Below are 20,392 nucleotides of genomic sequence, written 5' to 3' on the forward strand. Positions count from 1 at the left end.
AGGCCAAGTAGGCCTACACGACATACTTCAATTTGAGTACCAAGCTAGAAGAACACTAATGCCAAATCAATCACAATAGTACAATATCCAAAAACACAGACAATATCCAGTCTAATATGACTGTCTGTTTTTTTTTCTCCTTCTTTTTGGAGACGACATTGACACAGGATTATGGAATATATCCTTACATTAATCAGTAATCAGCACCATCTGTATTCTGTAGGCTGCCACTAAGTAGACTGGCTGCTACTTGCTAATGTTTACTTTAGTCACAGGACCAGAGCATCATGCTGTGCAGTGCCATAGACACAATTGGCATAAAACCGGTTTTATGTCAGTGACCTGCCGATCACCGATTCGGCCGGTTTGATATAATACCTGCCGATTTTTGATATTGGCCGATACCGATGTCCATCCCTAGTCCTGGAAGGTCCTGGAAAAAATAGCTATGCATTGTCTTTGGTTATTGATTTTGTTAATACCTCTGAAATGACAAATTCAACATTGGCCAAATTGTCAAATGTTAGAGGCAGAAATTGTGAAAATAGCAGATCTACATGCTCACAACGCCTCGCGTTGCGAGGCGTTGTGAGCATGTAGATCGGCTATTTTCACAATAAAACCGTGTTATACAAAATTTCTCAACTCTTAGTGCTCGTCAGGGTGCCGGGGTCCCCAGTTCAAATATGATTATTTCGGGGGTCACGGCCTGAGGTTGAGAACCACTGGCATACACTGCCTGTCTTTGGGCATTTCACATAGGAGTTAGCGACTCGTTATTGAGCTGAATTATTGTTATATAGTCCTGGAAATCGGGTTAAATATTCTGGAAAAGTTTTGGAAATTAATTGGTAAAGATGTGTGGGAACCCTCTCTCTCTCTCTCTCTCTCTCTCTCTCTCTCTCTCTCTCTCTCTCTCTCTCTCTTACATTCGTTCACAAAATGCAACGGGAGCGCCGTGATACAACTTGAATGTCATTGGGTCTCGATGACTCCACCTTTTTAACGGAGTGTAGCTTTGATGGGAGTGTCCAGGCACCAGCATGGCCCTGTAACCCAGTTCCATTCACAGGTTTCTGTCTGACGTCCAGGCTATAAAAAGCTGCTACAGCTGAGGACTCTGAACCTGCAGGAACACAGCAGGCAGCAAGCAGGCCCACACTGGAATAAAAACCCCACGTCGTTCAAAACAAAACTCAATACCTCTGGTATGCAAATGATCGTATGAACGGCTCTCACCAGCAACAGGACAGCAGAGCTCATAATGTTTAGGGATGGAGCTTGTTAATTTGTATTTATTTATTGATAATGAGCACCTTATCGATCCTGCTTATCGAGCCGGGCTTTTATCCGGCCCACTGTTGAGCGTTTTCTAATATTTAGTGGAAAGATGTGAGACGACAAATTCTGAAAAGAACTGGTATCTTTTATTATTGGCCAGTTGTTGTGACTGAGAGTTCGTGGCTGACCACCATCTATGTATGATGAAGATGAGAAAAGTAAAATATATTATCATTAAATATCATTAAAACAACCTTTCATTAGTGTGCAATAAGTGTTAAATGGCTTTATACAAGGAATAGTACTGTACTAAATTCTTGACCAACTGTTGTCTTGATTGTTTAAACATGGCGTCATGGGCCGCTATATGCTCGATAACAGGTTTGATAAGCCCAAAGCTTATTGATACCAGGTAGTCATCGGGTTTGTCACAGGCTCGGGTTTCGAGCTCCATCCCTAATTATATTACTACAAAAATGACACTTTCCTGTGTCTGCATTCGAACCCGTACGTACTAGTATTAACATGTTAGCTGTTGAATGCTTTGCAGCCGGCACTCAGTCAATCGTACCTCCCCTGGTTTTGTTTGTGCTGAGAATACTTACTAATAATAATTGTCTATTGTTTTCTCCCTTCACTATGTGTACAGATGGAAGGATCCTCACAGTATACGCGTTTCTACCGCTTTTTGGATCGACGATAATGGCTGATAATAATTATGCTTAGTGCAGATGTGTCATCTGATTGTTGTTTGTTGTTCATGTTCTTTTTTTGTTTGTTTTCCTTATGTCAGAATGATCCATATAAAAAAATATGTATATAAAAGATTGATTAGAAGTGAAAAGGAAGCAGCCCTCGGATGAAGTCACATTTCGCGCAGCGATTTTAGCTCAGTGTTAAAGCGTTAACTCCCAAATCTTTCTCTCTCTGGCAGCTCGCCTCTTACTTGTTGTTTTGTTTCTACCAGTAGGGCTATTAGAGATGGCTCAGTGCAGCCTTGGTGCACCTACTCAAGGGAATTCACACCTTGACTTTAAAACGTAACTCTGGGATTAGTTTGACCCGTACAGTAACAAGTCTATGTGCTTCCAACCTGTTTAGTATTGATGGCCGAGCAATTGGAGCCAACGCTGTGAAACACTGACCGTTTTCAAGTCTTAAAGTGTTAGTTCACCTATTTTTGACATAAAGCTGTGTGAAATACTTGCCATTAAAACAGTGGTTTAAAATGTATTAATAGATTATTACCAGAGTCCCGTGGTCAGAGTTCTGGTCAGTTTCTAGTGAATATTAAGTAGTTCCAATGGGGTGGGGGCCATTTGGCGTGTCCTAATCATTGAAAATAGATTAATCCACAAAACTAGCGTCATTTGTATTGTTGGCCTATTTCTACCATATAGAGCGAGGTTTCGTTCTGATCAGCTGCCTGCAAAGCACCTTTTTTGAGGAAATATGTTGCAGCGGCGTAGTGATACTGGACACAAAAAATAGTACCATGTGACAGAGGGGTCAAAGTTGAACGAAAGTTGGTCTATATTTGGTAGAAATAGGTCAACAATACAAATGACGCTAGTTTTGTGGATTCATCTATTTTTAATGATTGAGCCATGGGCCCCTGCCAAATCACCGGAACTACTTTATATTCATCTAAAACTGACCAGAACTCTGACCACGGGACTCTGGTAATGAATTAATACATTTGTAACCACTATTTTAATGGCAAGTATTTCACACAGCTTCATGTCAAAAATAGGTGAACTAAAATAACACTTCAATTACAGACTCCAGTCAGTGATTTGGGTTAAAACCCTGTCCTGAACATTTGGCATGAATAGCCGATGTGTTGACTGAGTTTGTACATTGGCTGATTGTCAGTGAAGAGATTTGGTTTTAACCCATTTAGACCTGCTGCTACCTATACGTTGTATTACCCTTAAGGCCGGCTGCTACGTCTGTGTCACATCAGTATTTGCTATACATATAGCAACATAATTTATTTTACATTTTTGGAATAAGAAATTGAAGGTTTTCAGAAACCTTAGGGTAGGTTTTAGAAGGCGTTTTCAGAATCGGCCTCAGGTCTAAATGGGTTAAAGGGCAGAGCATCGGAGCCCTGGGGTTCAATTGCTTAAAGAGGAAGACCACCCATTTTCAATATTTAACTATGTCATTAACTCATTGACTGCCAAGGCCCGAGTTTCCCGAGTTATTACAGTAGTCCCAGGCTGCCAGAGCCCGAGTTTCCCGAGTTTTTTTTTTTTTTTTCAAAAATGTTTTTTATAAAAAAAATTCTAAAAATGCCTCAAATGTATTAGGCATGATCGCAATTGTGAAATTGCATGTGTAGCCCCATAACAAACAAACACATCTTTCAAAATGTCAAAAATGGCTGTTTTGTCTGACTTTGAAGGCTTGTAACTCATGAATGCCTAAACGGATTTCCAAGCGGATTTTTTTGTTTGAAAGCTGTTAAAAAGTACTACACATATGATACATATATGGTGCATGGGCGTGCACGATCCGTGCACTAAAAATTGATCCGTGCACTAGAAATCTAGGATAGTGGCAGTCTGGTACTTGGGGGCCATCTTGAAATGGCATTCAATGAGTTAATATACCTTAGAGGAGTGTGGAAATAAAAAAAAAGTTCCCCCCCGTTCTGTGTTGCCTAGAACTGGAGGATTGATTTTGGGGTTTGTATTGCAAATTACAACTTGATGACATCACACATTGTACTTTACAATACAAACCCCAAAATCAATCCTCCAGTTCTAGACAACACAGAAGAGGGGGAACTTTTTTTTTTATTTCCACACAACTCCTCTAAGGTATATTAATGACATAGTTCAATATTGAAAATGGGTGGTCTCCCCTTTAAGTCTCTTATGCATCATTCAGTCTCATATTATGGGGGTCGCTGAGGGAAACTCAAAGCAAGTTTTGACTTCCTTCTCGTTGGGTGCACCTGTGGCGCTGTTACTGTGCCATCTCGTCAGACAGAGGTGAGGGTGATGTGTGTTGACGATGGGTGCTCGAGCACCCTGCGCGCTGCGCTGGCATGTATGTGTCTAGTCACATGACTAGGGCTCCCTTATCATCAGCAGAAGGTTCAAACATAGACGGAGACATGGCTCCTTTCACTGTCTAGAATCATGATAAGCCAATGTTGTGCAGCTTGTTGAGCTCTTTCAATAAGGTTCTTGGATGGCAGAAAGCTACGTGTGCATTGTGTAGTCACTAAAGACACGCCATTTCTTTCCTGCCCTGGTCTGTCTCGATGATCATGTCTCTGGAATAGTACGTTGAGATGTCACCCATGTGGGGTGGGGGGGGGGGGGGGGGTGTTAGGGGATCCTCTTAGTTCGATAACTCTTCCTCCCCGGTCATGTGGCGAGGCAGATAGGATGACAATGTGACTTCAGACGAGGAGGTGCAGGGTCAGGTCAGAGGTCAGAGGGGTGATGGCAGCTGAAGCTTACTCTGAATTATTATAGGTGCAGTTGATTTCTCTTTGTCTGGCTTATCATGACATGGGAATTATTCTGGACTCTCTAGGCTTTAAGCCACTTGCCCGGTTTAGCTGGTGCCATACTTATGCTTTCCCTAAGGGTGGAACAGACTTCAGAAGGCATCCTCTTTGGCCATCTTTGGTCGTGGACCGTTGCTAGACGGAGACAGCCAGGTCCTGAGGGCCATGTTTTGTTATATTTTCATTTGACAAGAGTTTGGGGATGTAAATCACAGAGGCACAGTGTTTTGCTTTCGAAGACTATTATTACGACGAGTCCGTCCCCTAAATTGGACCATGTAAAACCGGAGACGTAAGCTTTAGTTGCTTGAAGCCCCCATTTCATCAGAAAGCGTTTCTTTTTATTAATGTAATATGACTTTTCCAAACCACGTCCTTTTATTTATTTGTTACTTATTTCTTTGGATAATGTTAGATACCTCTGTGCCCCCCTCTACCCCTCCTGTTCCCTCCCCATTTGACCATCCCTGTCGTTGTGTCAGAGACCGAGAGCCCCCCGTCCTGTGGTAACCATGTCCGCTTGGCTCTGTTCCTCACAGGCTGTCGTAGTCAGTCGTCAGCACAGTTCCTTAGTCGAGACGCAGAGCCCTGGGCCTTTAGGGGAGGTCTAGCGGGAGAGTTCCAGGTACCCAGTGCACTGAATCTACACAGTGTTTAAAGAGTCGATAATATGAGAGGGTTTGGTCTGTCTGTAAGGTGAGCTGATTAGATTGATTGTTTTTCAATGGGGTTCAGAGTTGGGGTCCAAAGAAAGAGGCCAAATGTTTGACATGTCAAAACCAAAAAAATAATGTACCAAGTTCTTTCAGCGACTGCCCAAAGGAGATGCTGCTCTTCCCTTTAGCGCGCGCAGTGGCAAGCGAAAGCATGGCTAGGTTTTTATTTTCATGACATCTTCATTTCTTTGCAGGAAAAGCACAGCGCAAAAAATTATATAACCCCACCCCCCCTTCCCCCCCTCTCCCCTCCCCCTTTCACCCTCTGCACGCACATGCATCGCAGCAGCGCCAGCGTTGTTCGCCTGCGGAAAACTCTAGGAGCAAACGCTCTTGTCTAGAACTACCAAGTCAAAGCTCCGTTCTGGGAGTGTAATGACACTCGTAGAGGGGCAGTTAATACTCTTATTCCAGGGGTCCTCAACAGGGGGGACCCCCCCCCCCCCCCCAATCTTTGGGTGATAGACTTTTCCTTTACATTAACCACGACTTGAACCCTAACATCCCTTTTCTAAGGGGAACATTAGCCAAAAATAGCCGATCTACAAGCTCGCAACGCGTTGTGTGAGCTTGTAGACCGGCTATTTTCAGCAAAGACGTTTGGTGTAGAGGGAAAGAAAGATCAGACCAAGTACAAGTTTTGACGTTTTTAAGTGGTTAACTGTCTGAAAATACACATTAATGTGAATACAACGCAACAATACACAATTATGGTGCTGTCAAACAAGTCTATGAATCTATCTATGAAAAAGTTTTAATCTGCGACACAATTTTATACAATATGTGTGGAGGGGGTCCCTGCTTCATTTCTCTGTGGAAAAACGTTGAAGACCCTCTGCTCTATTCCATGACTTAACGTCAGCCTAAATGACGACTCTTCATCTTGGGCTTTTGCTCCTGGAGTTTTCGTCCTCTCTACCCGCGCAGGCATCATCACCTTTCTCAACAGGAGGTTGTTCCCAGCGCAGCGACACTTTGCCATGCCTCTTAGGAAGGAGGGAACGGAAGCAGCATCTCCTTTAGCCAGTAAAACCTTGCTCAGACCAAAAACGCTGCTTTTTATTTAGTTTCAAAACAAAAAAAATATGATTTTTTTTATGTCATGTTTGTGTGCTTGTTTAGCAGTCAGAAAGATGTCACGTTTGCTGCCGTTTTTCCCACTGTCAGATCAACAAGGGACGTTGGGAATTTTAGAAGTTAAATCTTTATAGTTTTACAGCACAGGTTTGTGCCTGCTCTTGTTGGTCTGACGGTGGCTCGGCTGCAGCAAACGGACTATGAGGCAGTGACAGTTCAGCCGTGGCCGTTAGCAAGCAGCAGTAGCAGAGGAACTTAAACCCCTTTGTTTTGATGCCCACAGAGATTGTTGCCAATCGACGGGGCAAACGATCTTTTCTTCCAGCCTCCGCCTTCGATGCCAACCTCCAAGATCTACTCCTTGAGGCCATACTTTCCCAAAGATAAGGTGAGACGTTTAATTTGTTGAGGTTTATTATTTTTAAATAGTGAAAACACTCCTTTTGGGGGTTTTTGCCCTTTCAAGAGGGGGATTTCTTGTTCTTTTTCCTATGCACAAGAACATATTGTTTTTGTAATTTATGAATAAATATTTGAAGTTTCTAAGAAAACTCGGGTGAGGATTCAGAAGGCGTTTTTAGAAACGTCCTCAATCCTAAATGTGTTAAAATGGTTATAGGGTTTAAGTGGTTGCGCATATGTCGTCTTTATCCGAGAGAGAGTAAACGACTGTAACTGTACAGAGTTCCCACGGTCATGAAATTCCTGGAAATATTTCGAAATTAGAAAAAAAAATAATAATCCAGTACTGGAAAAGTTTTGGAATTGATCAAGGGTCCTGGAAGGTCCTGGAAAAATATCTGTGCATTGTCTTTGGTTATTGATTTTGTTAATACCTCTGAAATAACAAATTAAACAATGGCCAAATTGTCAAATATTAGAGGCAGAAATTGTGAAAATAGCAGATCTACATGCTCACAACGCCTCGCAACGTGAGGCGTTGTGAGCATGTAGATCGGCCATTTTCACCATGAAACTGTGTTATACAGAATGCCTCAACTCTTAGTGCTCGTCAGGGTGCCGGGTGTCACCAGTTAAAATATGATTATTTCGGGGGTCACGGACTGAAAAGTTTGAGAACCACTGTCTTTGGGCATTGCGCATAGGAGTAAGCAACTCGTTTTTGACTGTAGAGCTAATGCAGGAAGCCCGTTTGGCCAAATGTATTGAGTACCCGGTATCAATAAGCTTTGGGCTTATCAAGCTTGTTATCGAGCATAGCGGCCCATGACGTCATGTTTAAACAATCAAGACAAGAGGCGATCAAGAAATTATTACAGTACTATTCATAATATTAAACCATTTAATGATAATATGTGTTACTTTCATCTTCACAGAAACTCAGTCAGTCAAACTAGCCAATAAAAAAGATACCAGTTCTGTTCCGAATTTGTCGTCTCACATCTTTCCACAAAATATTAGAAAACGCTCAATAGCGGGCTTGATAAAAGCCCGGCTCAATAAGCAGGATCGATAAGGTTCTCATTATCAATACAAATTAACGAGCTCTATCCCTAAGTGGGGGTAGTTGGTCTTCCTGCTCTTACATTGATAAATTAAGATCCTGTGGTCAGGTAGGACACCTAGTGGTTGACACAGGGTACTACATGAAGCTCAATAGTTCATTTATCATCTGGCCTTGCCAGATGTCACTTGTATCTATGAAGATGACAGTGACAAAAGTAACACATATTATCATTAAATATCATTAAAACAATCATTGTTGTTTCGAGCTCCATCCCTACCCAACACTGTGGCAATGTGAACATTTTATTCACAAACGTTATGGGTTGCAGCTTTAAGGGCAGGTTATTATGCATGCGTTGTATCACATCTCAACCTCCAATGCCTTGTGTGTGTGTGTGTGTGTGTGTGTGTGTGTGTGTGTGTGTGTGTGTGTGTGTGTGTGTGTGTGTGTGTGTGTGTGTGTGTGTGTGTGTGTGTGTGTGTGTGTGTGTGTGTGTGTGTGTGTGTGTGTGTGTGTGTGTGTAGGGTGCGATCTATAAAATCTGCAAAGAGATGTACTCAGAAGGAATGGAGGGGGACATCGTTCCTTTCCCTGAGATGGACCCAGACCTCATAGGAGACCGGTATGTGTTACATTCTGACTTTTACGCTTAACCCATTTAGGCCTAACCTATAGTTAGGCCCAAATCAGAAATTAGCCTACAAAAACAAATACGTTGATACATACTGTACATGTACTGTAAGCCCCTCCCATACACTAAAATGTGTACCCGGCCTGAATGGGATTACTAGAGCTGGTTATTCTGTCGGATTTACGTATTCTGATTAATCGAGCTCCGCTATGGAGCTATGCTACGAATTGATTGATTGATTGATTGAAAATGTTATCATACAAAAATGGAGAACAGTACAAGTATAGTCAATACAATAGAAATGTAGTACAGGACAAGTACAGTTAAACATCCTGCCTAAAAGGAACATCCCAAATAAGTCCTTTTACGGTCTTGTTTACGTCGGAAGTCCTTGGTATTCAATTCATGGACATAACAAATAACAAAAAAAAAAAGAGAAAAACATTCAAAAATTCATTCACAAAAAAAAATCTAAATTCATCATTGCAGTTATAAAAACACTATATGCACAGGATAGGGGAAACAATGGGGTGGGGGTGGGGCTAAGGTAAAGGGGGGGGGGGGGTGCTCACTTGTCGCCTGTCTATGGGAGAAGTGCTAACTACCTCCGTCTCTGGACTCCTGAAAGGTGAGTTTTCAGGGCAGTTTTGAAGGATGTCAGCGCATTTCTGATAATGTTTTTGCTGTAAGGCATTACAGTAGCTATTCCATATAATGATGTCATACAAGAATGACATCACAACAACATCATCATCACATCCAATGTGATTGTCCTTTTAAATGTTTTTATTGTACAACACAACGCCATTCAGCAAATTTGAGCGAGAATTCCCCTACCTTCTGACGACCTCTATTGTAAAGTAGTTGAACTGATTCATAGTGGTGCTGGTGTGTGAAATGATTCACTGGACGATACATCTGAAAGGAGGACCTAACCCTTACCACGCTGCAGTGGTAGTCGGACACAAACTGTACTCATTTGGAGGGTACAACGACAACCCGAACAACAGTGATCAGATTGAAGTACACATCTTCAACACAGTGTCTTTGCGTTGGAGGAAGCTGCCCCCAGTGACAAATGAAAGAGGACAAAGTCCCATTGAGGTTCCCCCCGGGTGCTGGGGCCACAGAGCTGTGCTGGTAGAAGAAATTGTCTGGGGAGAAGTGTATCCTAAATGCAATGTGCTTTATTCCTTTGATGTCGACACCCACAGTTGGTTCAAACCCAATACTTCTGGGTCTATTCCAGAAGCAAGGAGGCTCCACTCAGCCTGCGTCCTGGAGAAGGTCATGTATGTGTTTGGAGGATACACCAAGCTGACTGGATGGACTAATGACATGTACACGTTGGACACCAGCGCAATGGTCTGGTCTTTAATTAACACCAGAGGAACTCCTCCACCTGCTGGTTCATTATGTCACTCTGCCACCATCATCGGGACAAAGATGTTTGTATTTGGTGGCTTTGGAGGCCAGGAGGACTTCAACACCATCAGAGTGTTTGACATAGAGACCAACTGCTGGCTGAGCACGCCTACTGGACACCTTCTCCCAGAAGAACGTTGTGGTCATTCAGCCTTTGCCTACAATGGAGAGCTGTACATATTTGGTGGCAGCAACTGGAACCAGAACTTCAATGATCTGTGGAAATTCAGTCCAGAGACCTTTTCCTGGAAGCAGGTTGAGCCCAAGGGGAAAGACCCCTGTGGGATGTATCGGATGTGCTGTTGCATGGTGGGAGATCGTATTATCATCTATGGAGGACACAGAATAGTCAAAAGAGTCAACATACCTGTTGATGACCTGTATGTCTTAGATTTATGTCCTACTTTGAAGACATTATGCAAGTTATCAGTTATTCATTATGGCCTGAAGCAGTCTGGACTCCCACATGACATCAGGTGGGAACTGTCAACCATAACTACCAACAGCTAGCAACAGAAAGAAATAACAAAGCCCACATTGCACTAGGGATGGGACGATATGAAAATGTCATATCACGATTATTGTGACAAATGAAATCGCGATTTACGATATTATCGCGATAATCAAAACCCATTATTCTGGGTCCGGAGCATTTGCCAAAAAATAGCAGATCTACAAGCTCAAAAAAATGTGAGCTTGTAGATCTGCTATAGACATTTGATAGAGAGTGAAAAAAAATACTGTATCAAGTACGTATATTATAAGTACCTTTTACCAGTTATAGAGGCTTTAAGTGGTACCGGATATGCAGCTCGGCAAATAAAATGTGGCTGTACGATAAACGATAATATTGCACATCGTCCCTAGCCTGATTTCAGACTCTGCGCTGGAGCTTGAATCTGACATTGTCCCATTGTGTTGAGATTTCAAAGGGGAGGGGATTTAAAATGTGGAATTCCCAATCACAAGATATCTGGTGGGAGGGGTTGTGTTTGACTTGTGTACACAAAACATTCCCCCCTCCCCCTCCCCTCTATGACAGGCATCAAACAGGGCATTGTCTTTGATGTTTCATTGATTAGAGAGAATCACTAACGAGCTATTGACACTTGTATAGTTGTATGTAGGCATGGGTATCGTTCACCTTTGAATCGTTACGATACCTTTTTCAATACCTGGGAATCGATACGATACCCTTTTCGATACCATTTTCGATACTTTTTATTTAAGTTTAACTGCTCTACCGCTGCGGTGATGATGATGATCACACAGTGTGGCGGAGCGGAGAGTATAGACGTTGGATAATCATCATAATAATAAACATTATAGGCTATTGTCGGCTATTTTCCACAGTAACGAGTGTAGCCTACTAAAGCAGTCATTAAACTCTCAGTAGCCCAACTGTTACAGATGCGACCGGCCAGGGGTGCGTTCCAAAGTATCGAAACGAGGTATCGTTCGTTTTTACGTGAACCGATACCCGATAGTATCGACGCCATGCGATCGATACCATTAAAAGTATCGCAGACGATACCCATCCCTACTTGTATGGCTCAATCAATGACTGCAATTCACAACCCTTTTGAAGTTCAAAGGGAGCAATTAAGAACTCTGGTGAGCCACCCCTCCCTCCACTGTTTCTGTTGATTTTCAAAAGTTAGACCCACCCCTCCTCCGTCTTGCATTGATGTCATCGGTTGGTGCGCCAAGACACCGACAGAAAGAGGCGCGTCATATGCCAACTCCAGACCAAGAGAAGCAGTCCACTCAGAGAGTGGGCGGGGCTATTGGCTGGAGCCAGGCAATATCGTCCCGTCCCTACATTGCACACAAGCGCGAACTCCAACACATGCACGCACGCCAAACAAACAAACAGCTTCCAAGCCAAAAGATAACTAGAAAGATGCCGTTCCGGGGAATCGCAAGTGTGGTTGCCCTGACGTCACGTCAATCCGCTTGAAATGTATTCCGTCTTACCATTTGTCCCTTTCATGCCCATATATGGATATCTCTGTATCTGTCAGTCCTTGTATATGGAATTCATGGCATGCATGCATGCGCAAAAAAAAAAGACACATTTGAAATATGGATTTGATGCTCATATTAACCATAGGAAGTATTACGTTTGTTTTTATTTTCACATCATGCGTGCCATAAATTCCATGTGGATAGATCACACATGGTTTTATGCCATTGTAGTTAAAGAGGACAATTATAGGGGCACGGTGGCGCAGTGGTTAGCGCTTCGCCTCACAGCTAGAAGTTCCTGGGTTCGATTCCCACCGGGGGACGCTGTGCGTGCTGGGGGCGTGTTTCTCCCTCCGCATCATCAGCGCCCACACCCTAGGTGGGGTCGGCGATAGGGCCTTTCTGTGTGGAGTTTGCATGTTCTCCCCGTGTCTCCTAGGGTTGATACCCTCACAAAAACATGCAGTAATCCTGGTCTCAATAATGCCTCTCCCTGGCCAGCCGGGGCGCTTGATGGAGGGGAAAGGAACTGGTTGGAATAAAGTGTTCCTTCCACGCGCTACGTCCATCCCGGGGAAATCCCCCCTGTCAGGTGAAAAGAAACAACTTGGACTACTCATGCATAGAAGGAAGCATGAGGTCAGTCCTTTGTCTCCCCAGGCGCGGCAGAGGGAGAGCAGAGCCCAGGATTACATAGGCAATTGGCACTGGGTGAAAATGGGTTGAAAAAATCGTGGGATAAAAAAATGTATAGAAAAAAAGAAAAAGAGGACAATTATAATGTATTAAGGCATATTTGTCATATTAGCCATGGATCCCTTTAAAGGACTTATTTGGGATGCTCCTTTTAGGCATCATGTTTCTGTTTAACTGTACTTGTACTGTACTAATTATTTTCATTTTTTTGTATTGACTACTTGTACTGTTCCTCATTGTTGTCTAATAACATTTTCAATCAACAATGTTCCCAGGTTGGTGGGAGGCTTCCTGACTCTGAGTCCAGACTACGGCTTCGTGCTGGAGGACGAGGAGAGGATCTGCGGCTACGCTCTGGGCACCGCCGACGTCAAGCCCTTCATCAAGAAGTGCAAGCTGAGCTGGATCCCCTTCATGCAGGAGAAGTACCTGAAACCAGACAGTGAGAAGGACCTGTCCGAGGCCGACGTGAGCTCACTTTACCCCTCTTTATGATCTGTGTTATCATGTTGTGTTTTTGTGTGTGTATCCACTTATATACGCGTGTATATATATCCCTATATAGAGGGTATGCGTTTGCATAAATTGAATGGCAAATCGAGTGGCAAAGTGAGTTGCAAAGTGAGTTTAACATCGTTTAACGTCGTTTAACGCAATCAGATAGGACTTTTCTGTTTGGATGTATGGGCTGTCCCTGCATCCTGTAGTTTTAATATCGGAGTGCTGGTATATTATTTTATTTAACTACTTTATTATTAGTAGCTTTATGACTAGTATTACAATTTTATTGTCATGTTGTCCAATGTTTTTGTATTTAAGTTCATATATTTAAACTAAATGCATTTGAAATTAAATTAACAATGTTACTTATCAGGATTCCAATTAAAAGTAGATCAGCTATTTTTTGCTTCTTTTGTGTGACATTTTCAATGACAAATCAGGGCATTAAATTACCAGGACAATAAGTTGTCTGTGTGTCTCCTCTCTGTGCTGCTTGTAGAAGATGATGCTGAGCTTCCATGAAGAGGTGGAGGAAGGTCTTCCAGAGTCCTTCCTCTCCAACTTCCCCTCCCTCATCAAGGTGGACATCCACACCAAGGTCACCGACCCCAGCGTGGCCAAGAGCATGATGGGATGCCTGCTGTCCTCACTCAAGGCCAACGGTAGGACATCTAGTTGATTCACTAGAAAGACAAACGGTAGGACATCTAGTTGATTCTCTAGAAAGACTAACGGTAGGACATCTAGTTGATTCACTAGAAAGACAAACGGTAGGACATCTAGTTGATTCACTAGAAAGACTAACGGTAGGACATCTAGTTGATTCACTAGAAAGACAAACGGTAGGACATCTAGTTGATTCATTAGAAAGACAAACGGTAGGACATCTAGTTGATTCACTAGAAAGACTAACGGTAGGACATCTAGTTGATTCACTAGAAAGACAAACGGTAGGACATCTAGTTGATTCATTAGAAAGACAAACGGTAGGACATCTAGTTGATTCACTAGAAAGACAAACGGTAGGACATCTAGTTGATTCACTAGAAAGACTAACGGTAGGACATCTAGTTGATTCACTAGAAAGACAAACGGTAGGACATCTAGTTGATTCATTAGAAAGACAAACGGTAGGACATCTAGTTGATTCACTAGAAAGACAAACGGTAGGACATCTAGTTGATTCACTAGAAAGACAAACGGTAGGACATCTAGTTGATTCATTAGAAAGACAAACGGTAGGACATCTAGTTGATTCACTAGAAAGACAAACGGTAGGACATCTAGTTGATTCACTAGAAAGACAAACGGTAGGACATCTAGTTGATTCACTAGAAAGACTAACGGTAGGACATCTAGTTGATTCACTAGAAAGACTAACGGTAGGACATCTAGTTGATTCACTAGAAGGACAAACGGTAGGACATCTAGTTGATTCACTAGAAAGACAAACGGTAGGACATCTAGTTGATTCACTAGAAAGACTAACGGTAGGACATCTAGTTGATTCACTAGAAAGACAAACGGTAGGACATCTAGTTGATTCACTAGAAAGACAAACGGTAGGACATCTAGTTGATTCACTAGAAAGACTAACGGTAGGACATCTAGTTGATTCACTAGAAAGACTAACGGTAGGACATCTAGTTGATTCATTAGAAAGACAAACGGTAGGACATCTAGTTGATTCACTAGAAAGACTAACGGTAGGACATCTAGTTGATTCACTAGAAAGACAAACGGTAGGACATCTAGTTGATTCATTAGAAAGACAAACGGTAGGACATCTAGTTGATTCACTAGAAAGACAAACGGTAGGACATCTAGTTGATTCACTAGAAAGACAAACGGTAGGACATCTAGTTGATTCACTAGAAAGACTAACGGTAGGACATCTAGTTGATTCACTAGAAAGACTAACGGTAGGACATCTAGTTGATTCACTAGAAAGACTAACGGTAGGACATCTAGTTGATTCACTAGAAAGACAAACGGTAGGACATCTAGTTGATTCACTAGAAAGACTAACGGTAGGACATCTAGTTGATTCACTAGAAAGACAAACGGTAGGACATCTAGTTGATTCACTAGAAAGACTAACGGTAGGACATCTAGTTGATTCACTAGAAAGACAAACGGTAGGACATCTAGTTGATTCACTAGAAAGACAAACGGTAGGACATCTAGTTGATTCACTAGAAGGACATCTAGTTGATTCACTAGAAGGACAAACGGTAGGACATCTAGTTGATTCACTAGAAGGACAAACGGTAGGACATCTAGTTGATTCACTAGAAAGACTAACGGTAGGACATCTAGTTGATTCACTAGAAAGACAAACGGTAGGACATCTAGTTGATTCACTAGAAAGACAAACGGTAGGACATCTAGTTGATTCACTAGAAAGACAAACGGTAGGACATCTAGTTGATTCACTAGAAGGACAAACGGTAGGACATCTAGTTGATTCACCAGAAGGACAAACGGTAGGACATCTAGTTGATTCACCAGAAAGACTAACGGTAGGACATCTAGTTGATTCACTAGAAAGACAAACGGTAGGACATCTAGTTGATTCACTAGAAAGACTAACGGTAGGACATCTAGTTGATTCACTAGAAAGACAAACGGTAGGACATCTAGTTGATTCACTAGAAGGACAAACGGTAGGACATCTAGTTGATTCACTAGAAGGACAAACGGTAGGACATCTAGTTGATTCACTAGAAAGACAAACGGTAGGACATCTAGTTGATTCACTAGAAGGACAAACGGTAGGACATCTAGTTGATTCACTAGAAAGACAAACGGTAGGACATCTAGTTGATTCACTAGAAAGACTAACGGTAGGACATCTAGTTGATTCACTAGAAAGACAAACGGTAGGACATCTAGTTGATTCACTAGAAAGACTAACGGTAGGACATCTAGTTGATTCACTAGAAAGACAAACGGTAGGACATCTAGTTGATTCACTAGAAAGACAAACGGTAGGACATCTAGTTGATTCACTAGAAAGACTAACGGTAGGACATCTAGTTGATTCACTAGAAAGACTAACGGTAGGACATCTAGTTGATTCACTAGAAAGACTAACGGTAGGACATCTAGTTGATTCACTAGAAAGACTAACGGTAGGACATCTAGTTGATTCACTAGAAGGACAAACGGTAGGACATCTAGTTGATTCACTAGAAGGACAAACGGTAGGACATCTAGTTGATTCACTAGAAAGACTAACGGTAGGACATCTAGTTGATTCACTAGAAGGACAAACGGTAGGACATCTAGTTGATTCACTAGAAAGACAAACGGTAGGACATCTAGTTGATTCACTAGAAAGACTAACGGTAGGACATCTAGTTGATTCACTAGAAAGACAAACGGTAGGACATCTAGTTGATTCACTAGAAAGACAAACGGTAGGACATCTAGTTGATTCACTAGAAAGACAAACGGTAGGACATCTAGTTGATTCACTAGAAAGACAAACGGTAGGACATCTAGTTGATTCACTAGAAAGACAAACGGTAGGACATCTAGTTGATTCACTAGAAGGACAAACGGTAGGACATCTAGTTGATTCACTAGAAGGACAAACGGTAGGACATCTAGTTGATTCACTAGAAAGACTAACGGTAGATTCACTAGAAAGACAAACGGTAGGACATCTAGTTGATTCACTAGAAAGACAAACGGTAGGACATCTAGTTGATTCACTAGAAAGACAAACGGTAGGACATCTAGTTGATTCACTAGAAGACAAACGGTAGGACATCTAGTTGATTCACTAGAAAGACTAACGGTAGGACATCTAGTTGATTCACTAGAAAGACAAACGGTAGGACATCTAGTTGATTCACTAGAAAGACAAACGGTAGGACATCTAGTTGATTCACTAGAAAGACAAACGGTAGGACATCTAGTTGATTCACTAGAAAGACAAACGGTAGGACATCTAGTTGATTCACTAGAAGGACAAACGGTAGGACATCTAGTTGATTCACTAGAAAGACTAACGGTAGGACATCTAGTTGATTCACTAGAAAGACTAACGGTAGGACATCTAGTTGATTCACTAGAAGGACAAACGGTAGGACATCTAGTTGATTCACTAGAAAGACAAACGGTAGGACATCTAGTTGATTCACTAGAAGGACAAACGGTAGGACATCTAGTTGATTCACTAGAAAGACTAACGGTAGGACATCTAGTTGATTCACTAGAAAGACTAACGGTAGGACATCTAGTTGATTCACTAGAAAGACAAACGGTAGGACATCTAGTTGATTCACTAGAAAGACAAACGGTAGGACATCTAGTTGATTCACTAGAAAGACTAACGGTAGGACATCTAGTTGATTCACTAGAAGGACAAACGGTAGGACATCTAGTTGATTCACTAGAAAGACTAACGGTAGGACATCTAGTTGATTCACTAGAAGGACAAACGGTAGGACATCTAGTTGATTCACTAGAAAGACTAACGGTAGGACATCTAGTTGATTCACTAGAAGGACAAACGGTAGGACATCTAGTTGATTCACTAGAAAGACTAACGGTAGGACATCTAGTTGATTCACTAGAAAGACTAACGGTAGGACATCTAGTTGATTCACTAGAAAGACTAACGGTAGGACATCTAGTTGATTCACTAGAAAGACAAACGGTAGGACATCTAGTTGATTCACTAGAAAGACAAACGGTAGGACATCTAGTTGATTCACTAGAAGGACAAACGGTAGGACATCTAGTTGATTCACTAGAAGGACAAACGGTAGGACATCTAGTTGATTCACTAGAAGGACAAACGGTAGGACATCTAGTTGATTCACTAGAAAGACTAACGGTAGGACATCTAGTTGATTCACTAGAAAGACTAACGGTAGGACATCTAGTTGATTCACTAGAAAGACAAACGGTAGGACATCTAGTTGATTCACTAGAAAGACAAACGGTAGGACATCTAGTTGATTCACTAGAAAGACAAACGGTAGGACATCTAGTTGATTCACTAGAAGGACAAACGGTAGGACATCTAGTTGATTCACTAGAAGACAAACGGTAGGACATCTAGTTGATTCACTAGAAAGACTAACGGTAGGACATCTAGTTGATTCACTAGAAAGACAAACGGTAGGACATCTAGTTGATTCACTAGAAAGACTAACGGTAGGACATCTAGTTGATTCACTAGAAAGACAAACGGTAGGACATCTAGTTGATTCACTAGAAGGACAAACGGTAGGACATCTAGTTGATTCACTAGAAAGACAAACGGTAGGACATCTAGTTGATTCACTAGAAGACAAACGGTAGGACATCTAGTTGATTCACTAGAAAGACAAACGGTAGGACATCTAGTTGATTCACTAGAAAGACAAACGGTAGGACATCTAGTTGATTCACTAGAAAGACAAACGGTAGGACATCTAGTTGATTCACTAGAAAGACTAACGGTAGGACATCTAGTTGATTCACTAGAAAGACAAACGGTAGGACATCTAGTTGATTCACTAGAAAGACAAACGGTAGGACATCTAGTTGATTCACTAGAAAGACAAACGGTAGGACATCTAGTTGATTCACTAGAAAGACAAACGGTAGGACATCTAGTTGATTCACTAGAAAGACAAACGGTAGGACATCTAGTTGATTCACTAGAAAGACTAACGGTAGGACATCTAGTTGATTCACTAGAAAGACTAACGGTAGGACATCTAGTTGATTCACTAGAAAGACTAACGGTAGGACATCTAGTTGATTCACTAGAAAGACAAACGGTAGGACATCTAGTTGATTCACTAGAAGACAAACGGTAGGACATCTAGTTGATTCACTAGAAAGACAAACGGTAGGACATCTAGTTGATTCACTAGAAAGACAAACGGTAGGACATCTAGTTGATTCACTAGAAAGACAAACGGTAGGACATCTAGTTGATTCACTAGAAAGACTAACGGTAGGACATCTAGTTGATTCACTAGAAGACAAACGGTAGGACATCTAGTTGATTCACTAGAAAGACAAACGGTAGGACATCTAGTTGATTCACTAGAAAGACAAACGGTAGGACATCTAGTTGATTCACTAGAAAGACTAACGGTAGGACATCTAGTTGATTCACTAGAAAGGACAAACGGTAGGACATCTAGTTGATTCACTAGAAAGACAAACGGTAGGACATCTAGTTGATTCACTAGAAAGACAAACGGTAGGACATCTAGTTGATTCACTAGAAAGACAAACGGTAGGACATCTAGTTGATTCACTAGAAAGACTAACGGTAGGACATCTAGTTGATTCACTAGAAAGACAAACGGTAGGACATCTAGTTGATTCACTAGAAAGACAAACGGTAGGACATCTAGTTGATTCACTAGAAAGACTAACGGTAGGACATCTAGTTGATTCACTAGAAGGACAAACGGTAGGACATCTAGTTGATTCACTAGAAAGACAAACGGTAGGACATCTAGTTGATTCACTAGAAAGACAAACGGTAGGACATCTAGTTGATTCACTAGAAGGACAAACGGTAGGACATCTAGTTGATTCACTAGAAAGACAAACGGTAGGACATCTAGTTGATTCACTAGAAAGGACAAACGGTAGGACATCTAGTTGATTCACTAGAAAGACTAACGGTAGGACATCTAGTTGATTCACTAGAAAGACAAACGGTAGGACATCTAGTTGATTCACTAGAAAGACAAACGGTAGGACATCTAGTTGATTCACTAGAAAGACTAACGGTAGGACATCTAGTTGATTCACTAGAAAGACAAACGGTAGGACATCTAGTTGATTCACTAGAAAGACTAACGGTAGGACACTTGATTCACTAGAAAGACAACGGTAGGACATCTAGTTGATTCACTAGAAAGACTAACGGTAGGACATCTAGTTGATTCACTAGAAAGACAAACGGTAGGACATCTAGTTGATTCACTAGAAAGGACAAACGGTAGGACATCTAGTTGATTCACTAGAAAGACAAACGGTAGGACATCTAGTTGATTCACTAGAAAGACTAACGTAGGACATCTAGTTGATTCACTAGAAAGACTAACGGTAGGACATCTAGTTGATTCACTAGA

The 20,392-nt window shown here is 41.8% G+C and overlaps 1 protein-coding gene across 1 annotated transcript in view; it reads left to right on the forward strand.

Moving 5' to 3' along the window:
* oga (O-GlcNAcase) overlaps positions 1-20,392 on the forward strand; it is a 45,867-nt gene that overhangs the window by 19,306 nt on the left and 6,169 nt on the right. Inside the window, exons 13-17 of the mRNA XM_080741031.1 lie at positions 5,350-5,435; positions 6,887-6,991; positions 8,596-8,693; positions 13,067-13,259; positions 13,792-13,954. Of these exons, the coding sequence (XP_080597157.1) occupies positions 5,350-5,435; positions 6,887-6,991; positions 8,596-8,693; positions 13,067-13,259; positions 13,792-13,954 (645 nt within the window). The remainder of the gene's footprint in view (positions 1-5,349; positions 5,436-6,886; positions 6,992-8,595; positions 8,694-13,066; positions 13,260-13,791; positions 13,955-20,392) is intronic.

This window comes from Nannobrachium achirus, assembly GCF_963921795.1.
Source record: "Nannobrachium achirus genome assembly, chromosome: 13".
Lineage (NCBI taxonomy): Eukaryota > Metazoa > Chordata > Actinopteri > Myctophiformes > Myctophidae > Nannobrachium > Nannobrachium achirus.